Raw genomic sequence first — 23,226 nt, 5'->3', positions numbered from 1 at the left:
AGCTTTTTTCGCGTTTACCAAATTTGTGATATTTTGACAAATATTGAGTGCGAAAAAAGTCTAAAGTACATTTTTACAAATATAATCTTTTTCTTTCATTTTTTTTTTCAATTATTTTTTTTAAATGACAATATAACTGATTATCATTTCAGAGTACACAAATGATAATGATAAATATAACCTGAAAAAAACAGGACAGTTTTTTGTCTCTCCTGAAAAATTTACAGATATGCACTTAGACTTCTTTCGCTTTCACCCCTCGATATGTTTATAAGTATGTACATGCACGCGCCGTTATTGTTTATGGCAATATTTGTGTCTTAATAAAAAAATCTTGAAATTAAATTTTGAGTATTCTTAATTAATGAACATGTATTGATGTTTATTTGTTTCTTCATATAAACAGAGGTAGACAAATGCCATTAATAACGGCTTTGATTTATCCCTTTATTTAATGAATGAAAAACAACAACAACAAAAACTAAAACTATAATGTACAAAATATCAGTAATGTTTAAGCATCCTGAATATGTTGCCTGCATTTTTAATTTGCTTTTTGACAGCTTATCTGTGTTATGTTGGCTCCATAATTTGTGATCCCCTTTCAATATTCCATTTTGTTTAGTTCCGCCCTTTGTTTTCTCGTTAAGGGTACACAAAGTCTTTCACATGTGGATTATGCATGCGCCGCTTTTCATGGAATGGCATAGCTATTGTTGCTAAGCAAAAGACGAATTTCACTTTGTAAGAAAACAAGGAGACAACAAAGGACTGTATCACTCTCGTTAAGTAAAATAACTGTAACGTTGAACTAGACAAGTAAAAATATTCTACTTAACCTAGCCATTTGTATAAAGTCATTCAAAAAGAGAACTAAATATTTCAATACTAGTAACTTATGATGGGCATCCGTGAGTGTTTATGGTCGTTAACTTCAAACCGCTTTCCCTGACCACTATATGTTCAAATCTTGCCAGAAACTTTCGATTCTTTCTTGTAAGGAAGATATTAAGCTAGCTTACGGAAGTTCTACTCAAGTGCCTGCTCGAGCCTGAAATAATGCACGGATGGGTATCAGAGGTCTTCATCCACCAGTAAAGCTGGAAAATCACCATATAGCCTCTACTGTGTTTGCTCGACGATCAATCCCAATAGTTAAATTAAGGTACCGGTTGTATTACTTGTATATATGATTTAAATGTATGAATGTATTGTTACAACGGTTGGCTGAATGCTTAAGTTTAAGTAATTTGTTATGTTTTGTATTGTTTTGACATTTATTTACCTTACTCTAAAATGTAAACAATTGTTGGTTCATATTCTTGCTTAGATGTTAGAAATTGTTTAAATTTTGTTAAAATGTATCGGTCGCGACATTTAAGAATTATTTGAGAAGAATATCAAGAGAATAAAACACTACAAGAAATGTTACAAGTTTATTAGGTTTTCATCTGTTATAACGTCCCAAATAGAATTAGTATATTGTAGCTCTAAGGGTAAAAGTGGTGTGTGTTTCTTGTCGAGGTTCTTTCATCTCTATATTAAAAATAAACAATAATGAGGAAAAAATATACGTAAAAGAATGGATTAGCACATGACTAGACACGAGGTACAAATATAAGAGAAATATCTTGACGATTTTATCATTTTGACACTATGACAGTGGAAGGTAAATAACACTGGAAAACACGCATTTGACGTAACTAAATGCAATTTATAACTTGATAAAACCATTTATGTATTCATATATCAGTATAAACATTATAAATAGAATGTATATCTTTGATACAGCCAGCTTCAAATATGTCTTGAGAAATCTATGAAACATGCAAACATGATTAATGAATACTGTTGACCAGTGCATTGACTGATAACGAATTTAAAAAATGCAAACCATCTATAGTCGGAACATGTTAAAGAATGAAACTTTCTAACCGATGCTAGATACATTAGCATAAAAGCAAGTGTTTGGGGTGCTATAATTCAGTAACGAACAATTTGCCGATGATTTATGAGACTCGAGTAATGAAGCCAGACAATAACTGAAATATTTAGAGAAAAATAGGAAAGAAACAAAAGTTAACTACTAAAAAAGTCTTTTTTTTTTCATTGTTAAATTGAATTTTCATTTTAAAGTCTTTGATTTATTCTCAGAAAGATACTAAAATGTTCCAATTTAAGATTAATATTCATCTCCTTCTTCTTCTTCTCCTTCCCCCTCAACTGAATCAACCCCAACCTCCTCGTAATCTTTCTCGAGGGCGGCCAAGTCCTCACGGGCCTCAGAGAACTCTCCTTCCTCCATTCCTTCTCCAACATACCAGTGAACAAACGCTCTCTTAGCGTACATCAAATCAAACTTGTGGTCAAGACGGGCCCAGGCTTCGGCGATAGCGGTCGTATTGCTCAACATGCATACTGCACGTTGAACCTTTGCAAGATCTCCACCAGGTACCACTGTTGGCGGTTGGTAGTTGATACCAACCTTGAAGCCAGTAGGACACCAATCAACAAATTGGATGGTTCTCTTAGTTTTGATTGTAGCGATTGCAGCATTAACATCTTTCGGGACAACATCTCCTCTGTACAACATACAACAAGCCATGTACTTGCCGTGACGAGGATCGCATTTAACCATCTGATTAGCTGGTTCAAAACAAGCATTCGTTATCTCAGCAACGGTGAGTTGTTCATGATATGCTTTCTCAGCGGAGATGACCGGTGCGTAGGTAGCTAATGGAAAGTGGATACGTGGATATGGTACAAGGTTGGTTTGGAACTCTGTCAAGTCAACGTTAAGGGCACCATCAAATCTGAGAGATGCGGTAATTGACGAAACTATCTGACCAATCAGTCGATTCAAGTTGGTGTACGTTGGCCTCTCAATGTCAAGGTTACGGCGACAAATATCATAGATGGCCTCGTTATCAACCATAAACGCGCAGTCGGAGTGCTCTAGAGTGGTATGAGTGGTCAAGATAGAGTTGTATGGCTCCACGACAGCTGTCGAAACTTGGGGGGCAGGATAAACAGCGAACTCAAGCTTAGATTTTTTTCCATAATCAACAGATAGCCGCTCCATTAGCAGGGATGTGAAGCCAGATCCAGTACCACCACCGAATGAGTGGAAGATCAGAAACCCTTGCAGGCCTGTACATTGGTCAGCTAGTTTACGTATTCTATCCAAGACAAGATCGATGATTTCCTTACCAATGGTGTAGTGACCACGAGCATAATTGTTGGCCGCATCTTCTTTGCCGGTTATTAGTTGCTCGGGGTGAAATAGTTGGCGGTAGGTTCCGGTTCGAATCTCATCTGAAACATAATTGGTAAATAATTATACATGTATAATAAAATGGTAAAACATCTTAATAAAAATGTACAAAGTCTATTTTAAGTTTTTACATATCCTAAAATTCAAAATATTTATCATGGTTGAGGTGTAAATGTTAATTGTCAACACATAAAAAATTCATATGTTTTAACAATTATCATTTACACTTTACAACAGTACCATCGTTTAAACCTTCAGAGCTTGGCCAATAACATCGTTCTTGTATTGATTTCAATTCAAGTGCACCCAAATGACTTGTACAACACGCATCACGTTAGTTTATTTCATACATCAGACTGTGACTCAAAGATAAAAGTGAGCAGGGAGTGTATTCATGACTGCATCAATGACTAGACCTCAGCTATATTGATTAAATTACCAATACGTACATCTATTACAACTGTTAAAGAGAATAAAGGGATTGCATTACTAGAATATTTAATGACCATGAAATACAATGCTGAACATATTCCATTCCTTTAAAGACAAAAGAAATTGAAAACAAAATGTGTGACAAATGTGATGTGCGTTTTTGTCTCTTGATAGCTTAATTAGATGATTTTAACTTTACAGAAAACTCAATTACTTTTTTATTTGCTAGATAATATTTTACACACACTTAATTATATCAAAAGAAGATTTACTCCGGAATCAAGAATATTTGGGTTTGCCCCATGTAATCCGTAGATACAAACAATTTTTTCAGTTACAGCTTCGAAAATAAGTGCAACAGGTTGACTAATTTATAGTGACCGATAGTGCACCGCATAGCTATCAAAACGGTAAAAATTTGTTTGTAACTACGGATTAACTGGGAAAAAGCACACATTTGCCGAGTTCCGGATAACATCTATTACATAATAATACTTGAGACATTAAGATATAAAGTTACTTACCAACGACGGTAGGTTCGAGATCCACAAAGACGGCTCTAGGAACATGTTTACCAGCCCCGGTTTCACTGAAGAACGTGTTGAAAGAATCATCTCCACCACCAATAGTTTTATCACTTGGCATCTGACCGTCGGGCTGAATCCCGTGCTCCAGACAATACAGCTCCCAACAGGCGTTGCCCATCTGGCACCCGGCCTGACCAACATGCACTGATATACATTCACGCTGAAAACAAAATCGTATAAAATTTGTTTTGCTAACTTGATGTTTCTTCAGTCAATAACTCAAATATAAAGTTATTGTGCGTTTTCTGGCATTCAATAAAACCTCTTTATCTATTTCTTATATTTCTAAGATAATTATTATGAATCGAGCGTAACACATCAGACAAACAATAAATGAGCCGCGTCATGACAAAACCAACATAATGCGTTTGCGACCAGCATGGATCCAGACTAGCCGGCCTGCGCATCCGCGCAGTCTGATCAGGATCCATGCTGTTCGCTTACAAACCGTATACATGTAACAAGTAGATAAACTGATAGCGAAAAGCATGGATCCTGATCAGACTGCGCCGATGCGCAGGCTGGTCTGGATCCATGCTGGTCACAAACCCATTATGTTGGTTTTGTCATGACGCGGCTCAAATGTCTTTTTTATATTTTCTGCGAAATTGTCCGTGCAGCTTTCAGATGTTACAATGTAACCTGACTAAGAGATAAAAGTGTGATACCTATATTTTTATACTGACTATAACACTGTTTTATTTTCATCATCTTATTAGGTTATATATCAGTCGCTTTTAGCAACAATCAATGAAAGTCGATAGAGATTCTTGCACCATGGCAAGCGAATGTATTCGAGTCAAACTTGCAAGAGCATTTTGTGAAATATTTCTCAGAGTATTATGATTCATGAAATCGAATTTAATTGTCTCTAACAGGGGAAAACCCTTGCTCCGACAACTGCAGTATTTTGTCATGCGCAATATGCGCATTGGCGCAGATGTTTTACAGTAATCGATACTGTCTGTTCTAAAATGATCCCTTCTTGTCTGTGCATGACTCATATTAACTATTGATATACAAATCTGTATTTATTTATCGTTAATTTTCCCTTTAGTAATATGTTGTTGGAAAAAAAATGCTTTCATGCATATCACATTGCTAATAAAACTACATCTCTTCTTTTTATTTCGAATAATTTTGGAAAATATTTACAATTCCAGTCAGTAACGCTTTTAAAGAATATGAAAGATACGGTCCCTGAAATTTGAGATGCATGTACTAACACCATTATCACAGTTAGTCATGAATAATATGAGCCACGTTACGACAAAACCAACATAGTGGGTTTGCGACCAGCATGGATCCAGACCAGCCTGCACCTCCGAGCAGTCTGATCAGGATCTATGCTGTTCGCTATCAGTTTCTCTACTTGTAATAGGGTTGGTAAGCGAACATCATGGATCCTGATCAGACTGCGCGGATGCGCAGGCTTGTCTGGATCCATGCTGGTCGCGAACGCCTTATGTTGGTTTTGTCGTGACGCGGCTCAATTATATATTTCTATATTTTTATAGTTTAAACATGGTAGACAGTGTAATATGATAACACATACTATTTGAACTTCTTTCAAATTCAAAAAGCCCATACATTGTCAAAATATTGAAAAATATATAATAAAGAAAGTATCATAATAATGAAAAATATATAATTAAGAATTTTTTTTAGAAGTTCCAAGATGGAAGATATCTGAATATCGTTCAATAATAATCTAGTCATCTAGTTACACGAACTGATTAAATACTGTTTTCGTAAAAATATATAACTGAAAAAATATACACATGTTTAAGAGTATTGACAAACGATGAAAAAAAGCTCAGAAAAAAACACTTACCATTTTGAGCAATATGTTATTCTGTTCCACTCGACTTTATGGCGTTGCGGAGACAAATTATTTGTTTTTGTTGTTAGTGCGCGCGCGTTTTTATAGCGTTCGTTGTCATGACTGGACCGCCGTGTGTCTGGTATATAGTGCACGCCAATGACTGCGAGGCTATCCAATAAATTTGATTTCCCTGCAGAACCACGTTTTGTTTAAGGCTTAAAAACAAGCATTTGTCTTACATATCTGTTCTATTTGATATTTTATATAACTCATAAGGCTACTTTCCAGCATTTTAGTGTTATTTGCATTGGTGCACCTTAAATTTGATGTCACTCTGCGATGGTTTAAACGCAAAAAGAATCCGCCAGGCGTAAATTATTCATTGTCCTTCAAGGGGTTTGATCTCAATGTAAAAACGAACATTTTGTGTAAGTCAGTGTACTTTGGTACAGCTATAACTTAATCTACATGCTCTCCTATATAGGTAAAATAGACCAATCTGTGTAATTTTCATGATTGAAAACAAAAGCAAGTATGTATATCTCATGATGAAATTCCTGAAAGTATTGCGTCCATATTTTGCTGAATGCAGTTGTTGATTTAAATTTTGTACTTTTGTTCTTGAAGAAGGACTGAAATTTGAAAAAAATATTCAAGTGAAAAGATTTAAAAGCACATTAATTATGCCTCAGAAATCAATATTTTATTTTTATTCTTTAGAAAGGTCAAATATGTGTTTAATAATATCTTTACAATGGATTAACTGCATGTTACGTGTAAAACAACTAAAGAATGCAGCATTGGTAGCGCAGTAATATGTCGTGTCGTAAAGGTAGCAAAATATAAACAAAGTAGTATTTTGACTTCCATAGAAAATTAGAAAACTAGCTTGTTCGAGGCACTCTATAGCAGAAAGTTATATTTAGTAGTGTCATTTAAAATACTATTACAATTTTGTTCCGCTTTTCAAATGCACTTCTGATAGACAATAATGGTAGATAAGGAAATATGTTCTAATACTATAGCATGAATGCATAACTCAGTATATCATAAATGCGCATAAAATCGTGCAAAAAGGGCACCTGAGGTCTTCCTCCAAAGCTGGAAAGTAGCCATATGACTTTATAATTTGTTGGATGCGACCAAAAAGGTCATTATAGCAATACAATACAACAAGATACATTTACAAGTTATGCATTCATGTACATGTATATACTAGATCAATTCATCGCCCATGACATAATTACAGCTCAGTGTCAACTTATGCAATATGTTAAGGGTATTTTGTTAGGGACATAGATTAATTATTTGTGCAAGAACTTGATATATTTTGTGCTATAATGTGACTATTTTATAATCATTTTCAGCCAGGATGATTACTTATGTCAAATAAAGAGATAAAAGACTTTTTAAGCAATACAAAATGTGCATTTGGTCAAATCATATCTATATACAAATGAATTATATAACTTATAATAATAAACTTACTTTATCATGAGTATAAATACACGTAACATTCGCGTACGTTTTCTATCTTACAAATTCATTAACAGTGTAAATGAAGAAAATGCATAGAGCGGCATTTCATATTATACATGTATATACAACAACATATGTTCTGATATTGAGCTGCTGTATTTAATTTATGAATGCAATTACCGCTTTAGTGACATTCTAGCAATAGTTCAATCATGTTTTATAATTGTGATATATGAACAATTGTTAGTTATTTTTGTTCCGAGGTGTAGAATAGAATATTTATTAATGCCAAAGCATTCGTTGCGTGTCCGCTGGTTATACCTGACTGAACAATTTCAAAGGACTATAATTTCAATGTTATATTGATTTTCTTGTGATCATCACATATATACCTTTCTGTAAGTATCTGCAAGAATAGTCAATGTTGAAATCGATGCTGTATAATTTCGATCCATCATAAATTAAGGAGCACAGCATCCATCAAGAATTGTAATGAATAAATAATATCAATCGATCAATACCAATCAACAATCAATACCATGTACATTTATACAAGTACAGGCATTAAAGATACTTTTATCGTGCCGTTTAGTCAAATTTCAGTATATCATAAATAACCTCATAATTCGACAACACATATTTACCAGTTTCGAAAATTTATGAAAGATTAATATTGTCTTTGTATACTTTATACATTGTTAAAAATCATATTTATAATGAGCAAAAATAGGATAGTCTATTTAGATCAACAGAGAAACATTATTTACCAAGGGATGTTTCAAATGTTGATACAATTAAAGAGTATTCCCTTGGATAGGAATTTTGCATTGGACCTAGTTGTTATTAAAACTGTATTATCAGATTTTTTCCAAATCGGATTACTTCTAATGGCCCGTGCAGTCATTCATTTAACATTAGCCAATATATGCAATAGCCACATGCAAGATATGGCTCTTACTTAAATTAGCAAGATTTGAAAAGACATAAGATCTACATAGACATTTCAATGTATTGAAATTAAAATATTAGTTATTATAGTGGCAAAAACCCAAAAAAATATGTGAAATCATTTTCAAAAATTAATGACGAAAAGAGGCACGTGTCACGCCACCTAATGAAACTATGTCTAAATGATTTAATGTGATATAGTGATTGTCGGTATATTATAACCTAATCAGTATATACCAGCTCGGTTAATCAGGTATGTCATACAATGTATACATGTGTCTAAAATGTCTGTGATAGTTTGGCTTCCGCTAAAGAAACAGCTTTGGGTTCTTTACTATTTGATCACATTTGCGTTGGGTTAGTTAATTTGTAAATAACTCTTCAAAAGAAAGACACGTCAGAAATTGATTCATTTTCTGTATTTTTTGTTTAGTCTAAACCAGTGCATAAAAATAGTTTGACAATATGCAGGGCATGTATAGTATGCGGAGTCCAGGTATTTATCAATATGTGCTCACTAACTTGCGAATTATCACAAACCGGAAGTCAACTATGGTAGTTTTCGGATAGTCGGATTTGACTCTTTTTTTTTTCTTACTAAAACTGTAGTAAAAGTATATTTTTTTTTGAAAAAATGTAACCTACAAGTCTGAAAAATGACATGATTAACAATTATGTGAATGTTCCAGACATCATGCTTTAATCATAGATTCAAAGTCTGTAAATCGCGAGCCAAATATCCTCAGTAACAGTGGGATTTTTCAGAGACACTTTCACTTTCACTTTAGTGTTTCCCACCTAACTAGAGGTGTACTGGTAAGAAATCCAGGAAATCCTCGCATGTATCAGTGCTAAACACTTGGCATGTAAAAGAACCAAGGGGTCTATTCAAAAAGAGCTAGGGACTGGTTCCTGGATTCCCTTGTATCTCATAGCTGTCTCTGAAGTGACTTGTCTAGAGTCATGTCTACGTCACCGCAAGTGGTTTGACATTAATGGAAGATAGATAGATAGAAACAGTAACTTCTCTAATGATCTTCCTGAAATCTGTACTAAAAATCAAATATAATCATTCAAAAAATATCTATTAGAATTGATCAGTATTAATGATCGGTCAATGACCATATTATTAGTTTATAACATGCAATATATTGAAATATATATTTGTATTACTGATTCACCAAACTTGATAATCTAATGGAAAAAAATGAGCATGTCTCTTAAAGCTCTAATTAAAAGTTATGTAAAACTGTTATTCATTTTACTAATAATTTTTTTTTTAAAGCTGTTAAAAGGTTGATGAAGGAGGCTCAAGAACTGAGAGAACCAACAGAACAATATGCTTGCCAACCTTTGGAGGTATATTTTTGACGCATTTTTATATGCATGCTAAGAGAAGTATCCACAAACATACAAATAAATTTAAACATTTTCATATTTTGAGAGGAGATAGAGATGGTTTTAAGAGTAATATTTAATCACTATCAATATATATCCTCAAAAAGATGTGGCAATGACTCCTGTAAAAGGCTTTAATAATCATTTTTGATGACAATTTCTCTTAACAATAATTAAATAATTAAATCATTGTTTATCATATCCTACCATTTGAAAATATTAAGTAATTTTAATACAGGTAAATACTTGTAGACTGCTTCAAAATTTTCATAAGGAGAAGTGTATTCCTATATTTGCCTTTAGTTTTACATAGTGAAAAAAATGTTAAGACTGTAACTTGACTGCAAAATTAAATGGATAAACTTTTTAAAAACATCTAATTCTTATCTGCTATAACAAGGTTACTTGAGCCTTATCTCGTCATCTAGATCCAATCCAGTTTAACTAATCTGTCATAATGTTGTATGATTTCAGGATAACTTGTTTGAATGGCATTTCACTATTCGTGGCCCAGCAGATTCAGAATTTGATGGAGGGCTGTATCATGGTAGAATTATTTTGCCGCCAGAGTATCCCATGAAACCACCTAGCATCATTATACTCACAGTAAGTTTAGATGATTTTGCTGTACATTTGGTATCTTTTATAACTTAAAACCCTATTATAATTTTATATATTGTATTATATTTTATATATGTATATATATATCAGAATCTGTTGACAACTTATTTAGATTTAAGCTCAGATTCTTCACAGACGCTTGGGGTGTGGAGCTTAAAACGCCTTTAAAATCCAAATGTGACCAAGTTGTCTTTTCCCTATGGGTTAAATCAAAACAAAACTTGAGGGTTGCTGGTTCTTGTTTAATTTGCAGTAGACACTAATATATACAGTCCATCAGATCAACATTTCATAGCACACATATAGTACTAACATAGCATCACATAGCATCATATATCATCATAATAGCAACGAGCTCTGAAAATATACACATTAAGCATTCCATATATTCATGAAATATATGATACAAACATATACATCTTATCTTTAAATATAATAAATCCATTATATTAACAGATCAGTCCTTATGAATATTCTAAGAATGTACCTTTTCTAAATATGATCATTCATACACAAAATACATAACTGAATATATAAACATCCTATTGAACTTGCATCTAGTGACCAATTAACCAGTTATTTATAAAATTATATGCAATGTATCATTTCCTTAAAACATTAATGTTTTTACAAAATATGTAACCAATTACATATAAACATAATATAACATACCGATTGTGGAATAAAACTCCTTCTATATCACACCTGTCTAACACCTGTCTCACTGTGCTGTTAATTATGTTGTCAACTGTAGTTACAACCATCAGTGCAATACAAATAGAAACAGTGATTTCTAGAAATAGTTGTAAGACAAGAAAGTATGCTGCCATCTTGAATTCTAACACTCAAGAATATTATTTATTTATCCAAATAGCTTTTATCAAACCCACAACTGTATTAATTTAAATAAGTCTTCATTTAGTTGACATAAGAACTTTTAAGAACAAAGATATAAGACATACCAATACCAAATTCCTCAAACCTTAATATTTAAATAATAATTTCTAAGTCAGAAAAACATATATTCATGTCACTATGACTATCAACTTCTGGTTACACAAAGAATGACCTCAGGTGAGGGAAACGTTATGGTCGAGCAAATAGCAAATGTGGTCAAGGGGACATAATCACACAAAGTAAAGATTAAAATCAAACAAGGCCAACAGAGTTACCTTTCTTGAAAAATAGCAAAAACCTTAAAAATAGCACTTGGTTACACAAATAAAATGTATATTTGTCAATCCCAGCACATGTTCTGATCATATATATCAAAAAAACTTAATATAAGCCTTTTTTAAAAAAAATCATATTTCAACTTCTATAATACATGTAATACGCAAGATAAAAATGTTCGCCGGAAAAAAATCCGCACACCTACCCTCAACATCACCATGTTTTTTATTCCATTTCCAATATTTTCACATAATCCTTTGGTCCATGGACACAGAAAATATAATTCTTCACGACGATGGTCAATTTTAAACTTCAACGGTTATATAAACAACGCAACAGCCAAAATAAACATCAAGATTATCGCCGTTTTACTCCATTTACAAAATCTTTCGATAAATTCAAACGTGGCTCCCCAGCTTTGCCGTGTGCAAAATGTGCTGCGCTTTGAAGATGGGAACCAGTCAGCTATGGGGTTAGCCATTTGGTAATATGTTGGTTCCCATACTTCAAAGCGGGGATATTTGTTTGTTTGTGAGTTAGATAAAATTTTATTTCATCAAGTGAGCATTATAAACAGTATTCTCACAAGAGTTGTATACACACAAACAAACAAATTTTCTTTTTATTTTATGCTTAAAAACAAGTTTGAATGAAATTTCTTCAATATTAACTGGAATAATAAAATCTGTTTAACAGATAAATCAGTAACCCACTCAAAACTGAAAAGCATAAAATAAACCTGTATCTTTGTCTTTATATTTTAGATTCAGTTATAATTATTCAGAATTATTTAAGACAGACTGAATGTTTATTACAATTCTACTCATTCTAATATTTTTTATTTTTAATATTTTTTGAAATGAAAATTAATAAGAATTGATGCTGTGTATAAAGTATAAGATAAGTATTTGTAACTGTTCATGTATAACTTATATTGGAAACTCACATACAATAAAAACATGATAAAGATTTAAAGTCTGATTTCAATAATGTATAAGTGCAGAGCAAAGATAGTTAAATGATGAGTACTTTTAACAAGGTTGTACTATTATTTTACTTTCAATGGTTTTCATTTACCAATATTTTACTATTAATTTTTAGCCGAATGGGAGATTTGAGGTGAATAAGAAGATATGTTTAAGTATATCAGGTCATCACCCGGAGTCATGGCAACCATCCTGGTCATGTATGTATGATTGTATAAGTTTTTTCTAATTCCTTACTTTATTTATTATTTCTGTAGAATTTTGATTTCTTTCATTCATGAACATTTAAACTAATGAAATCTCTGTTCAGCTTTCTAATGCATGTGTTGTTTTTTTAATTTGTTTTTCTTTTTTAAACGCCCGTTTGAAAAACAGGACGTATTATGGGAACGCCCCTAGCGGTCGGGCGAGCGGCGTCCAATTTTGTCCGGAGCATATCTCCTACATGTATAGAGGGATTTTAATGAAACTTCATAGAAATGTTCACCACTATTAGGAGCAGTGTCGCGCACATGAACCAGGTCTCTAGGTCAAAGGTCAAGGTCACACTTAGAGCTCATTGAAAAATGCTTGTCCGGAGCAAAACTTCCACATGTATAGAGGGATTTCAATATTACTTGGCACAAACGTTCACCATTGTGAGGCGGAGTGTCGCGCGCAAGATTCAGGTCCTTGCGGCCAAGGTCAAGGTCACACATAGAGGTCAAAGTTCAAATAAAAATATGAAGATGTGTATATGGACCATTTAGTCATCATTTATTGAGGGATTGTAACACAAATGGTCATTATCAAGACTATGGCTGTGATGCATATAATTTAGGTCAATATATGCAAGGTCAAGGTCACTAAAGATGATGAAATATCCAGATTTTGTCTGGAGCATATCTCCTACATGCATGGAGGGATTTTAATGAAATTTCATAGAAATGTTCACCATTATGAGAAGCCATGTCACGCACATGAACTAGGTCTCTAGGTCAAAGGTCAAGGTCACACTTAGATCTCATTGAAAAACGCTTGTCCGGAGCAAAACTTCCACATGCATAGAGGGATTTCAATATAACTTGGCACAAATGTTCACCATTGTGAGGCGGAGTGTCGCCCACAAAATTCAGGTCCCTGCAGCCAAGGTCAAGGTCACACATAGAGGTCAAAGTTTAGATGAAAATATGAAGATGTGTATAGGGACGATTTAATCATCATTTATTGAGGGATTGTAACACAAATGGTCATTATCATGACTACGGCTGTGACACATGTACTTTAGGTCAATATATGCAAGGTCAAGGTCACTAAAGATGGTGACATATCCAGATTTTGTCTGGAGCATATCTCCTACATGTATGGAAGAATTTTTATAATACTTTAATTTATGGAAATGTTCACCACCATGATATGTATTGCTCCATGCATGATCCAGGTCTCCAGGTCAAAGGTCAAGGTCACACTTAGAGCTCATTGAAAAACGCTTGTCCGGAGCAAAACTTCTACATTCATAGGGGGATTTCAATATAACTTGGCACAAATGTTCACCATTGTGAGGCTGAGTGTCACACGCAAAATTCAGATCCCTGCGAATAAAGTCAAGGTTACACATAGAGGTCAAAGTTCAGATAAAAATTTGAAGATGTGTATTATAAGGGACCATTTAGTCATCATTTATTGATGGATTGTAGCACAAATGGTAACTATCATGACTACAGGTGTGACACATTTAATTTAGGTTAATATTTGCAAGGTCAAGGTCACTGGAGATGATTAAATATCCAGATGTTGTCCAGAGCATATTTTCTACATGCATGGAGGAATTTTAATGTTACTTTATAGACTTGTTCACCACCATGAGACGTAGTGCCCTGCACATGAACCAAGTCTCTATGTCAAAGGTGAAGGTCACAGTTAGAGCTCATAGAATAACGCTTGTCTGGAGCAAAACTTCTACATGCATAGAGGGATTTCAATATAATTTGGCACAAATGTTCATCATTGTGAGGCTGAGTGCCGTGCATAAAATTCAGGTCCCTGCGACCAAGGTCAAGGTCACACATCCTGTGCATATCTTTCCTACTGATTTGTTTTAAGGTTCATTTAACAACACAGTGCCAAGAATAAAAACTTGCTTGCTAGATAACACTTATCCATAATGCCCCCATCTCCATCTAAAGCTTTCGTAAACGGGCGTATTTTGTGACTATGGCACCCTTGTTTTTAATAAAAACCATCTTACTTTCTACATGTATCGTATAAACGATACATGTTATGAATGAACAGGCAACAGCCAGGTTGAATGGAAAGATAACTACCAAATGCCACTATAAAAAAGCAGTCTATATCTCAAAATTTAATCTCCATCTTCCATTTAATTCTGAAAATTTTAAGTTCTTTAAGAATAGAAACTTGATTGATAATTTGATACCTTTACCTGAAATTTTCTTAATAATGGATAGTTAGCATAGGAACAGTTAAATTGAATGCTTGTTTTGAAATGATACAATCATAATCTGTAGGTATCATCACATAAAGTCAAAATACTGCTTTGTTTACATTTTGCTACCTTTACAACACATAAGCACATTCATAACATGGTCTTAATCTATTATTTAATCATTAATAAACACATTTTTGAATTTTTGAATAATTACAAAATAAAGATTTCTGAGGCATAAGGTGATTTTAAGTTTTTATTTAATATGTATAATAATTATAATTTCAGTAAGAACTGCATTGTTAGCTATAATAGGGTTTATGCCGACTCATGGTGCTGGAGCTCTCGGCTCTTTAGACTACTCACCAGATGAGAGAAAAATTCTTGCTAAAAGGTGAATATATTCATGTCAATATCTTTGTAATATGAAATTTACAAGTATATGAGTCATGATGTGGTTTGTGCATCAATTTGATAGTTAATGAAAAAGCAAGACAGTTAGACAAACTTTATTTATAGTCAGTTTTGGTTAACAGTGCAAAACATAAGCTTTAAGCTTGTATCTGACAAATAAATAAATCATGCAATTTTACTTGTATGCAAATTTTGATGATTTTCTCAAAAATTATAAGAAAGCCTTATAGCAACAACAAATGTATATATGTGTGCTTCAGAGTTTTGTCCTCTTATAGTATGTACTATGAAATTTAGTATTAAGAGAAAATGATATGCAAAACATTTTATGAAAGACTACATATAATTGTATTTTCTATGTTTATCAGGTCACAAGATTATAATTGTCCATCATGTGGTTGTATAAAGAATGTATTGAAGGAGGTGACGGAGGAATCCAAGAAAACAACTGAGGAAGCTCGGGAACTGGCGGCACAAATCAGTTTTAAGGTCTGTTACTGTACCATTTATATTTTATAAACACTACATACTGAAGATTCAGATTGGCAAAGTTACAATTATTTAGGAAGTGAATGAAATATTCTAACCTGTTGTTTTTAGGTTACTTTCAAAGATTTATCTGATCTGTAAGTAGGATGAAAGGCTGCAGATATATTTCCACTTTAACATTTTACAACTACATGTAATGAAAACATTTTACAGATAATAGAAAGAGCATCGAAACACAAGGTTATCTGATTTGTACAAGGGGGGCGTAACCGAGTGTTTTGATGTTTTTTTCTCTTTTGTATCGTAGGCAAAAATAAAAACACATTCTCTGTTGTCACAATATTAAACCCTAGATAAAAAATAACCAATGTACACGCATCTGAATATGACTTTTCTATCGTTATCTCTTTCCCTGTCGTCATAATAAGTAAACCCCAGAAAAAATGAGGCAATCACTGACCATGCTGTAGGCAGAGAGTGTGGGTAACTAACTCCTGCACTCCAATAAATGCATTGTGCATGTATTGGTATAGGATTTAACATGTTTTCAACAGTAAAGTCTCCAAGCTATGATACAAGATAACAATGTTTTAAACTCATGAATCATGTGAATGTGTAGACGAAACTCTTCAAGTTGTCCCAGTTATTAGACTTTTCATTAGTTAGCATACAGAAAGGATATTAGATTCAGTCATCAGGAATTACTTTACTTTTAAAAATTGCTACATATTTTACAATCATGGCAGATGCAGACTGTTTTGAATTAAAATTTTAATCATGTTATATAAACATGAAAGTAAAATATATTTTCTATTATATTCTGCATATAGGATGAGAAAGAGAAAAATGCAGCATTGAAGTCAACTACTGAAACATCACCAACAGCTGAACAGGAAACACCAGTAGCAGACGACACATCTGGAAATGGAGCATCAGCATCACCGTCTGCTGTACCCCAACCTGGTATGACATCACAACAATTTGGTCAGTTTCCTTTCAGAATGCCATTTTTCCCTCCATTTCCACAGATGAACTCACAGTTTGCAAATACTGGAGTTAATACTGCCACACAAGTTCCAAGATTTCCTCTGCCATTTGTTTCACCATTCTATCCACCAATGATGCAGCCAGGAACATTTCCCATGCCTCCCATGATGCCTGGCATGCATGTGCCTCCATGGCAACAGAATACAAACATAACACAACCACAGAGTCCTGCGTCTGCTGCAGTACCACCAAGGGAGACTACTCCAACAAATATAGGCAGTTCTGCAGGTCAAGTCAATAATTCTGACAATCAAACCTCTAATACTGAAACTCCAAGTCCAGCAAATTCTACAACACAAAATGATGAAAATTCCTCTACAAGCGAAACACCCCTCACAAGTCAGGATGGACTCCGCCACAGAAATGTTGCCTCAGCAAGTCATACATCGACGAGTCATACCCATTCACATCACAGGAGGTTTGAAGCAGCCAGCACTGAGAACAGGGAGGATCAACGGGTTGACAGATTATTACTTCTGTTTGCTGCGTTTGTTGTTATTGTAATAGCATTGTTGTTAATAAGAAGACTTTATATAATGAAACTTATACAGTTTCCTCTATAAGGCTGAATAACTTAGAAAACATACACAATAAGTAAAACATAATATATAATGATGTACATAGTACAGTTGTAAACTGTTCATTACTGGACCAAAACAGATTAAGAGAAAATAGAAAAAGATCTTTACACTTGTAGTAGGACTACTTTTCAAAAGGTTTTATTGCAAAGAATTTATAATGGTACTAGGATTTTTTTCTTATTTTGTCTATTTTTGTGCAATAAGAGTTTTATACTGGATATAGTACTTTCCATTTATAAAGATTAGTTTGAGATAATAGCTTCATATAGGGATAACAATAGGAATATGTGCCTTGGACAGATAAGTCTATAGGTCTGGGACTGATCAGTCTATGACTTTTATGGGTCTTGGACTTTCAAGTATATAGGTCTTGAACTGAGAAGTGTATAAGTATTATGGGCCTTTGACCCATAAGTTAATGAGCTTTGGAGTCTTAAGTCCTGGACAAGGCTTTTTAGCATTTTGAGGATTTTGTTAACACCAGACTTTATCAATAATGTCACGGAACAGCCATCAGCCTGACAACAGATTTATGTGGAGAAAATAGGGTAGGTACTGGTACTGAAATGTAACATGTATTGCTAAAATGTATACAATATATTGGTTTTTGCATTGACTGTAAATATCTCTGTTAATTTACTATCCTTCAATCATATTTAGAATATAAAATATTTATTTTAGTTTGATTGTGTTGGAAGCTATAAGATTATTGAAACACTTGAATCTGTTCCTGGAACCAACCAGTACTAAGCAACCAGTTTATCACATTTTGTGTAATATGAAAGTCTTTTGCCAAAATATTGATGCATTGTAATGTTTTTATGTTATATGCACATGTATGTACTCATTCAGGATATTGAATGAGTGTAGGTTCAATACTAAATATTGTCAAAGTGTTGAATAAAATTATATTGTGATGAGTTCAATAACTTATGTTTTGAGTTTACACATGTTTAGTATATGCTTGCCTTTTTGCTATGTTTGTGTAAAGCAAATGATTTTACGCTACATAGTTATTATACAAAGTGTTATATCTTTTTTATAAAATGACTTAATTATACTCCTGCACCATGATTTATGTGACAAACTGCTTTAATCGTCTTTCTTTTTCTTGTTTTGGGTGTAAGTTTTGGCAGCATCTGTCATTTTCAACAACAAACAAGTTCACATTAATTTTGTTTATGCTAGTAATTAAATGCTTGGTCACATCACTAATGAGCCAAAATGTAAATCATGACTTGAGGTATTTATAAAAGAATTCCAATAGAGAAGTATACTCGTAACTTCTGTATAGCCCTAGGCCTGGATACATGTGCTGCATTTTGAATGTTTTAGAATCCAACATGATTGTATTTTTGAAAAAAATAGATATACACTTTACGAAAATTGTAAGTCCTTCAATTTTCGGCGTAAATCTCTCCTTATATATGTCTATTCAATATTGAAATTTTCTATTAATTTAATCTGTCATTGGTTAGAATGATTTTTAAGCATAGTCAACAATCCAAATGCAAACCAATTTATAAGTTAATACAGTCAAATCTTTGATAAGTTATTATCATTCTGAATTGTGATACATATGAAGTTTAAGTCAAGAGTGAACTTTTACTCACAGTGCTAAAAAGTTCTGGCTAGTTTACATGATAGATTAACATGTATTATATGCTAAGTATTTCTTTAATATATATACATGTAATTATACACTGCCTCTGTGGTCGAGGGATTAGAGTCGATGACTTTTAATCCAGTTTCCTCTCTGGCGTGGGTTTGATCCCCGGGAGATACTTAGGTAGTTTAGCGCGGAGGAAGGTAGTCTAGTACTGGTGTAACTCTCCAGGATTGATGGTTAGGAAACTAACCGCCTATATGACTGAAATACTGTTGGGCAAAGGCGTAAAATGAAACAAACAAACAAAAACAAAATATTAAGAATAACTTCATGTACATGTATATAAGATTAAAATGTAATTTATGTATTATTGACAAATATGTTGTCAGACAAATTTATTTTTTACAGCTATTCATCCATATTTTATATAACAATAGATTCATGAAATCTGTTGCAATATGGAGATTGATTTTAATTGTTCTTATAATTGGGACATCTTATATTTCGTGATAAATAAGCTGGGAATGTGAATAAGTTTATAATATTTACATCGGAGGCCTATTCTCAAAATGTACATACTATCCTTAAAGATTAAAATGTTCAAGTTTGAAGACAATGCTTTCAAAATAACAAAGTTATGGCCACTAATAGCAAAAATCAAGCAAAATTAGGGCATTTGACCTTTAAGGTCAGGTTATTTATTGATGAAGGTCAAGGTTAGTCTGGTCTACTGAAATGTCTTGTCCAAAGGGTTGTTGTGGCAAAGCATTAAGACAATACACCAATAATTTAAAAAATTATGATCAAGGTACAAGTTTGCAGACAGGAATGGCAACACTGACATGACTGTAATAATACCTCTTTTTTTTTCAAAAACAAAGTTGAGCTAATAAAATGATGAAGAGTGAAAGGATAGCTAGGCAAAAATTTTTGATATCTATAATTACACTGTATGTAACACATTTTCATCACTAATTTAAATTTGGAGTAATTGGTCTAGACTATTGGACAAGTTAATGTTGAATGTCACCAGTTAATATTATCTTGATTATAATTATGATTACACCATTCATCATTTCTGTATTTTTGGTTGTTTTTCATTATTACTTTGTTATACATATGCAATATTTGTCATATCAAGTGCTTCAACGGCCTTTGATGAAAATATTCATGATTTGCTGAATTTATCTGTAATTGAATTGGACCTTACTCGCTTACTTTTGTTTGTTTTGTTTACATAAATTATGTCTTACTTTTACGTGTACATATACATTATATTATGTGTTTATTTTGATTGTACATTTGTGTGACAATTATTTTTTTCTTGAAAGTAAACATTAAAGTTTGACAGCTGCATCATCATGTAATGTAAATTACTCAACTGATAATATTTCATACAGTCATATTGTATATAAATAAATCAGAGAAAACAATTGGGATATTTTACAGAGGATCATTGATAAGCCGGAATGATTTTCATGTTAAATACATTTCATTGAATGTTGCCGTCACCAGTTGATGAGACTGTTTATATAATTATTCATTATAACATTTTGTCACATGTTGTGTTGTAAATATTCACACTGGGATATTTAGTGAATAAACTTCAAACTTGGAGATGAAATATAGGTATCAATCTTCTGTTTTAGTAACGCACTATGTTGGTTTTGTCGTGACGCGGCTCAAATATTAACAAGCACTGTTCAGTTTACCCCAGAACATTTATTTCACAATGCTTTAGGTTTTGTACTGTAACATGTAATTGCTATACAATGATTGGTGACAAGTTTAGGGTTTTGTTGCGAAAAATGTTTTGTTTTCTTATATTACTGATTTCTTTATTTTTTATATCTTTAAATTGTGTTATTTTTAAAGGAGTTCGGGATATTTTGTTGGTGACATCATAAATATTTTATTTTAAAAATTTGATGACATCAGAAACAGAATTTTACTTTTTTTCCATAGATAAGAGCAGCGATTGTTATTGTTCTCTGGTCGGCATGTAAATATTTTTGTCAAAAAATTATTCTATCTTGTACAGTGACGCAAAAAAATTGTTTGATAAAATTATTTACATGACGTTTTGTTTAACACTATTTTAGCTGATGTCGAGGTTGTTATATGTTAATGTTATTTTCATACTTGGGGAAATGTTAATTTTGTCTTGTATTGTTATCCATTATTAATGAAATCCAAGTTAAATAAACTTTAAAACATGCTTAAGTTGTGTTTATTTATTTACATTATAAAGACTAATCAATTATTTGTTTGAACAGAGGCTGACCATGTAGTTGAACTAAATCAGGTGATACATTTATGAACCTGAATTGTTATCATTAGCTTAAATTGAAGAACATACATGGGCATCTTTATATTGCACAATAGTCATGCTCATTGGTGTGGTAGACTTTCTTTTTCTTATGTTTTATAGACTGAAATCTTTGTACCACACTGAAACAGTGTTTGAATTTATTTCACCCTTGTGTATTATGCTTTTTACTACTACATATTTGTCATAACTATTTGTCATAACAATTACGTAGTAATATAAGAAAATAAAACTAAACACATGAAACGTTTCACAGTTTAATATGATACCTCACTTTAATGATTTATTAACAGACATCAGTTTTAACTATACACATATAAAACTCTTTTTTATCTTTAAATATAACCACAGAAACTAAATAATTTTAGATATTCAAAATATATCACTTAAATTTTAATCCAAAAGTAGTTTCAAGAAGACCTTACACACTTAGAACCTAAAGAATTTCTGACTTGTATGCTAAATCATCTAAGCTTATATCCTAATAAAAGGCGGGAAAATAATCAAGAAAAGCATATAAAGCATGCGGCGGGAAAAATAGAAAGGAGTTTACAATGAAATAACACATTTTAAGGAGTTTTATTATTACTTTAACAAAATCAGGAGCATACTCAAATAAAAAGTAGTTCAATTTAACTTTGCTATAAAAGATTATGAAATTACAAATTATCAAATGAATCAAAACATGAATAACTTACAAAAAATTCGCAAAGTTTGCGACAATTGGTGGGTTGTAGGCTGTTAATGAAAAGCAACTAGAAATTGTCACAAGTGCAGAATATCACCAGACACGCGCTTGACAGAAAACATGTTTTTTAGTAAATAATCTTTGCACATAGGGAGAATGCAATAGTCTATAGATTTTTTTTCAAATGTTTTTGAATTATTTTTCCTACATCAATAAGATAAAGTAAAGTTTGGATTTGAAGTTTTCATGACTTCTTTTAAGGCCATTACGTTCTTTCTCCCTGAGATTTCTGCACTTCTACTCTAGATCTATCTACCTCGAGTTATGTCCTGGACAAAGTTCAAAATGTAACAATGAACAAAGGGCATAAACTCCAAAATTAGGGTAGGGAGGGTTACGTCTTTTTCGCACCGCGCTTCTTCTCAGTGAGATCTATCTACCTAACAAGTTTCAAGTTGATACCTTTTATAGTTCTCAAGTTTTGTCCAGGACAAAATTCAAAGTGGAAAAATGAACGAAGGGCAATCACTCCAATATTTGGGATGAGAGTGGTCATGGTTCTTATTCACTGCACTTCTACTCAGTGAGATTATATACCTACAAAGTTTTAAGTTGATACCTTTTGTAATTCTCAAATAATGTTCGGGTCAAAGTTCAAAGTGGAAAAATGAACAAAGGGCAATAACATTAGCTTCATTTCTTCCCTAAAGCTGAGAAAATCATCAGCTGTTCTCTGTCATACATCTATGTGTCTTTTGATGCATTGAATTTCACATAGCGTATCACTTTAGGTGTCTTGCGATGTACAAGTCGACTTCCACCTGCTAATTTGATATCAGTGCCTGATGTTACAATGTCAAGATTGTTGTCTGTGTTATCTATTTCAGTTGGAATTTCTTTTGCAGATTTTTTCTTCTTACG

At 32.8% G+C, this 23,226-nt stretch overlaps 2 protein-coding genes across 2 annotated transcripts; one reads left to right on the top strand and one right to left on the bottom strand.

Moving 5' to 3' along the window:
* Positions 1 to 1,423: 1,423 nt before the first annotated feature.
* Positions 1,424 to 6,287, bottom strand: LOC132740324 (tubulin alpha-2/alpha-4 chain-like). Its single transcript, XM_060728200.1, has 3 exons — positions 6,128 to 6,287; positions 4,231 to 4,453; positions 1,424 to 3,315 (listed from the first exon to the last, which is right to left on the bottom strand). Exons 1-3 carry the CDS (start codon positions 6,128 to 6,130, stop codon positions 2,183 to 2,185), a joined length of 1,359 nt encoding a protein of 452 aa, XP_060584183.1. The 5' UTR covers positions 6,131 to 6,287; the 3' UTR covers positions 1,424 to 2,182.
* A 2,615-nt stretch (positions 6,288 to 8,902) lies between these two features.
* LOC132740323 (ubiquitin-conjugating enzyme E2 J1-like) lies at positions 8,903 to 21,506 on the top strand. The gene is made up of 7 exons (XM_060728199.1): positions 8,903 to 9,041; positions 9,831 to 9,904; positions 10,418 to 10,549; positions 12,839 to 12,923; positions 15,437 to 15,542; positions 15,931 to 16,051; positions 16,882 to 21,506. Exons 1-7 carry the CDS (start codon positions 9,011 to 9,013, stop codon positions 17,659 to 17,661), a joined length of 1,329 nt encoding a protein of 442 aa, XP_060584182.1. The 5' UTR covers positions 8,903 to 9,010; the 3' UTR covers positions 17,662 to 21,506.
* Positions 21,507 to 23,226: the final 1,720 nt, after the last annotated feature.

This window comes from Ruditapes philippinarum, unplaced genomic scaffold (genome assembly GCF_026571515.1).
Source record: "Ruditapes philippinarum isolate M1 unplaced genomic scaffold, ASM2657151v2 ctg3266_1_1_1_1, whole genome shotgun sequence".
Classification (NCBI taxonomy): domain Eukaryota; kingdom Metazoa; phylum Mollusca; class Bivalvia; order Venerida; family Veneridae; genus Ruditapes; species Ruditapes philippinarum.
Note: the sequence above shows the minus strand (reverse complement) of the source record. Positions and strands in the feature narration are given on the sequence as shown.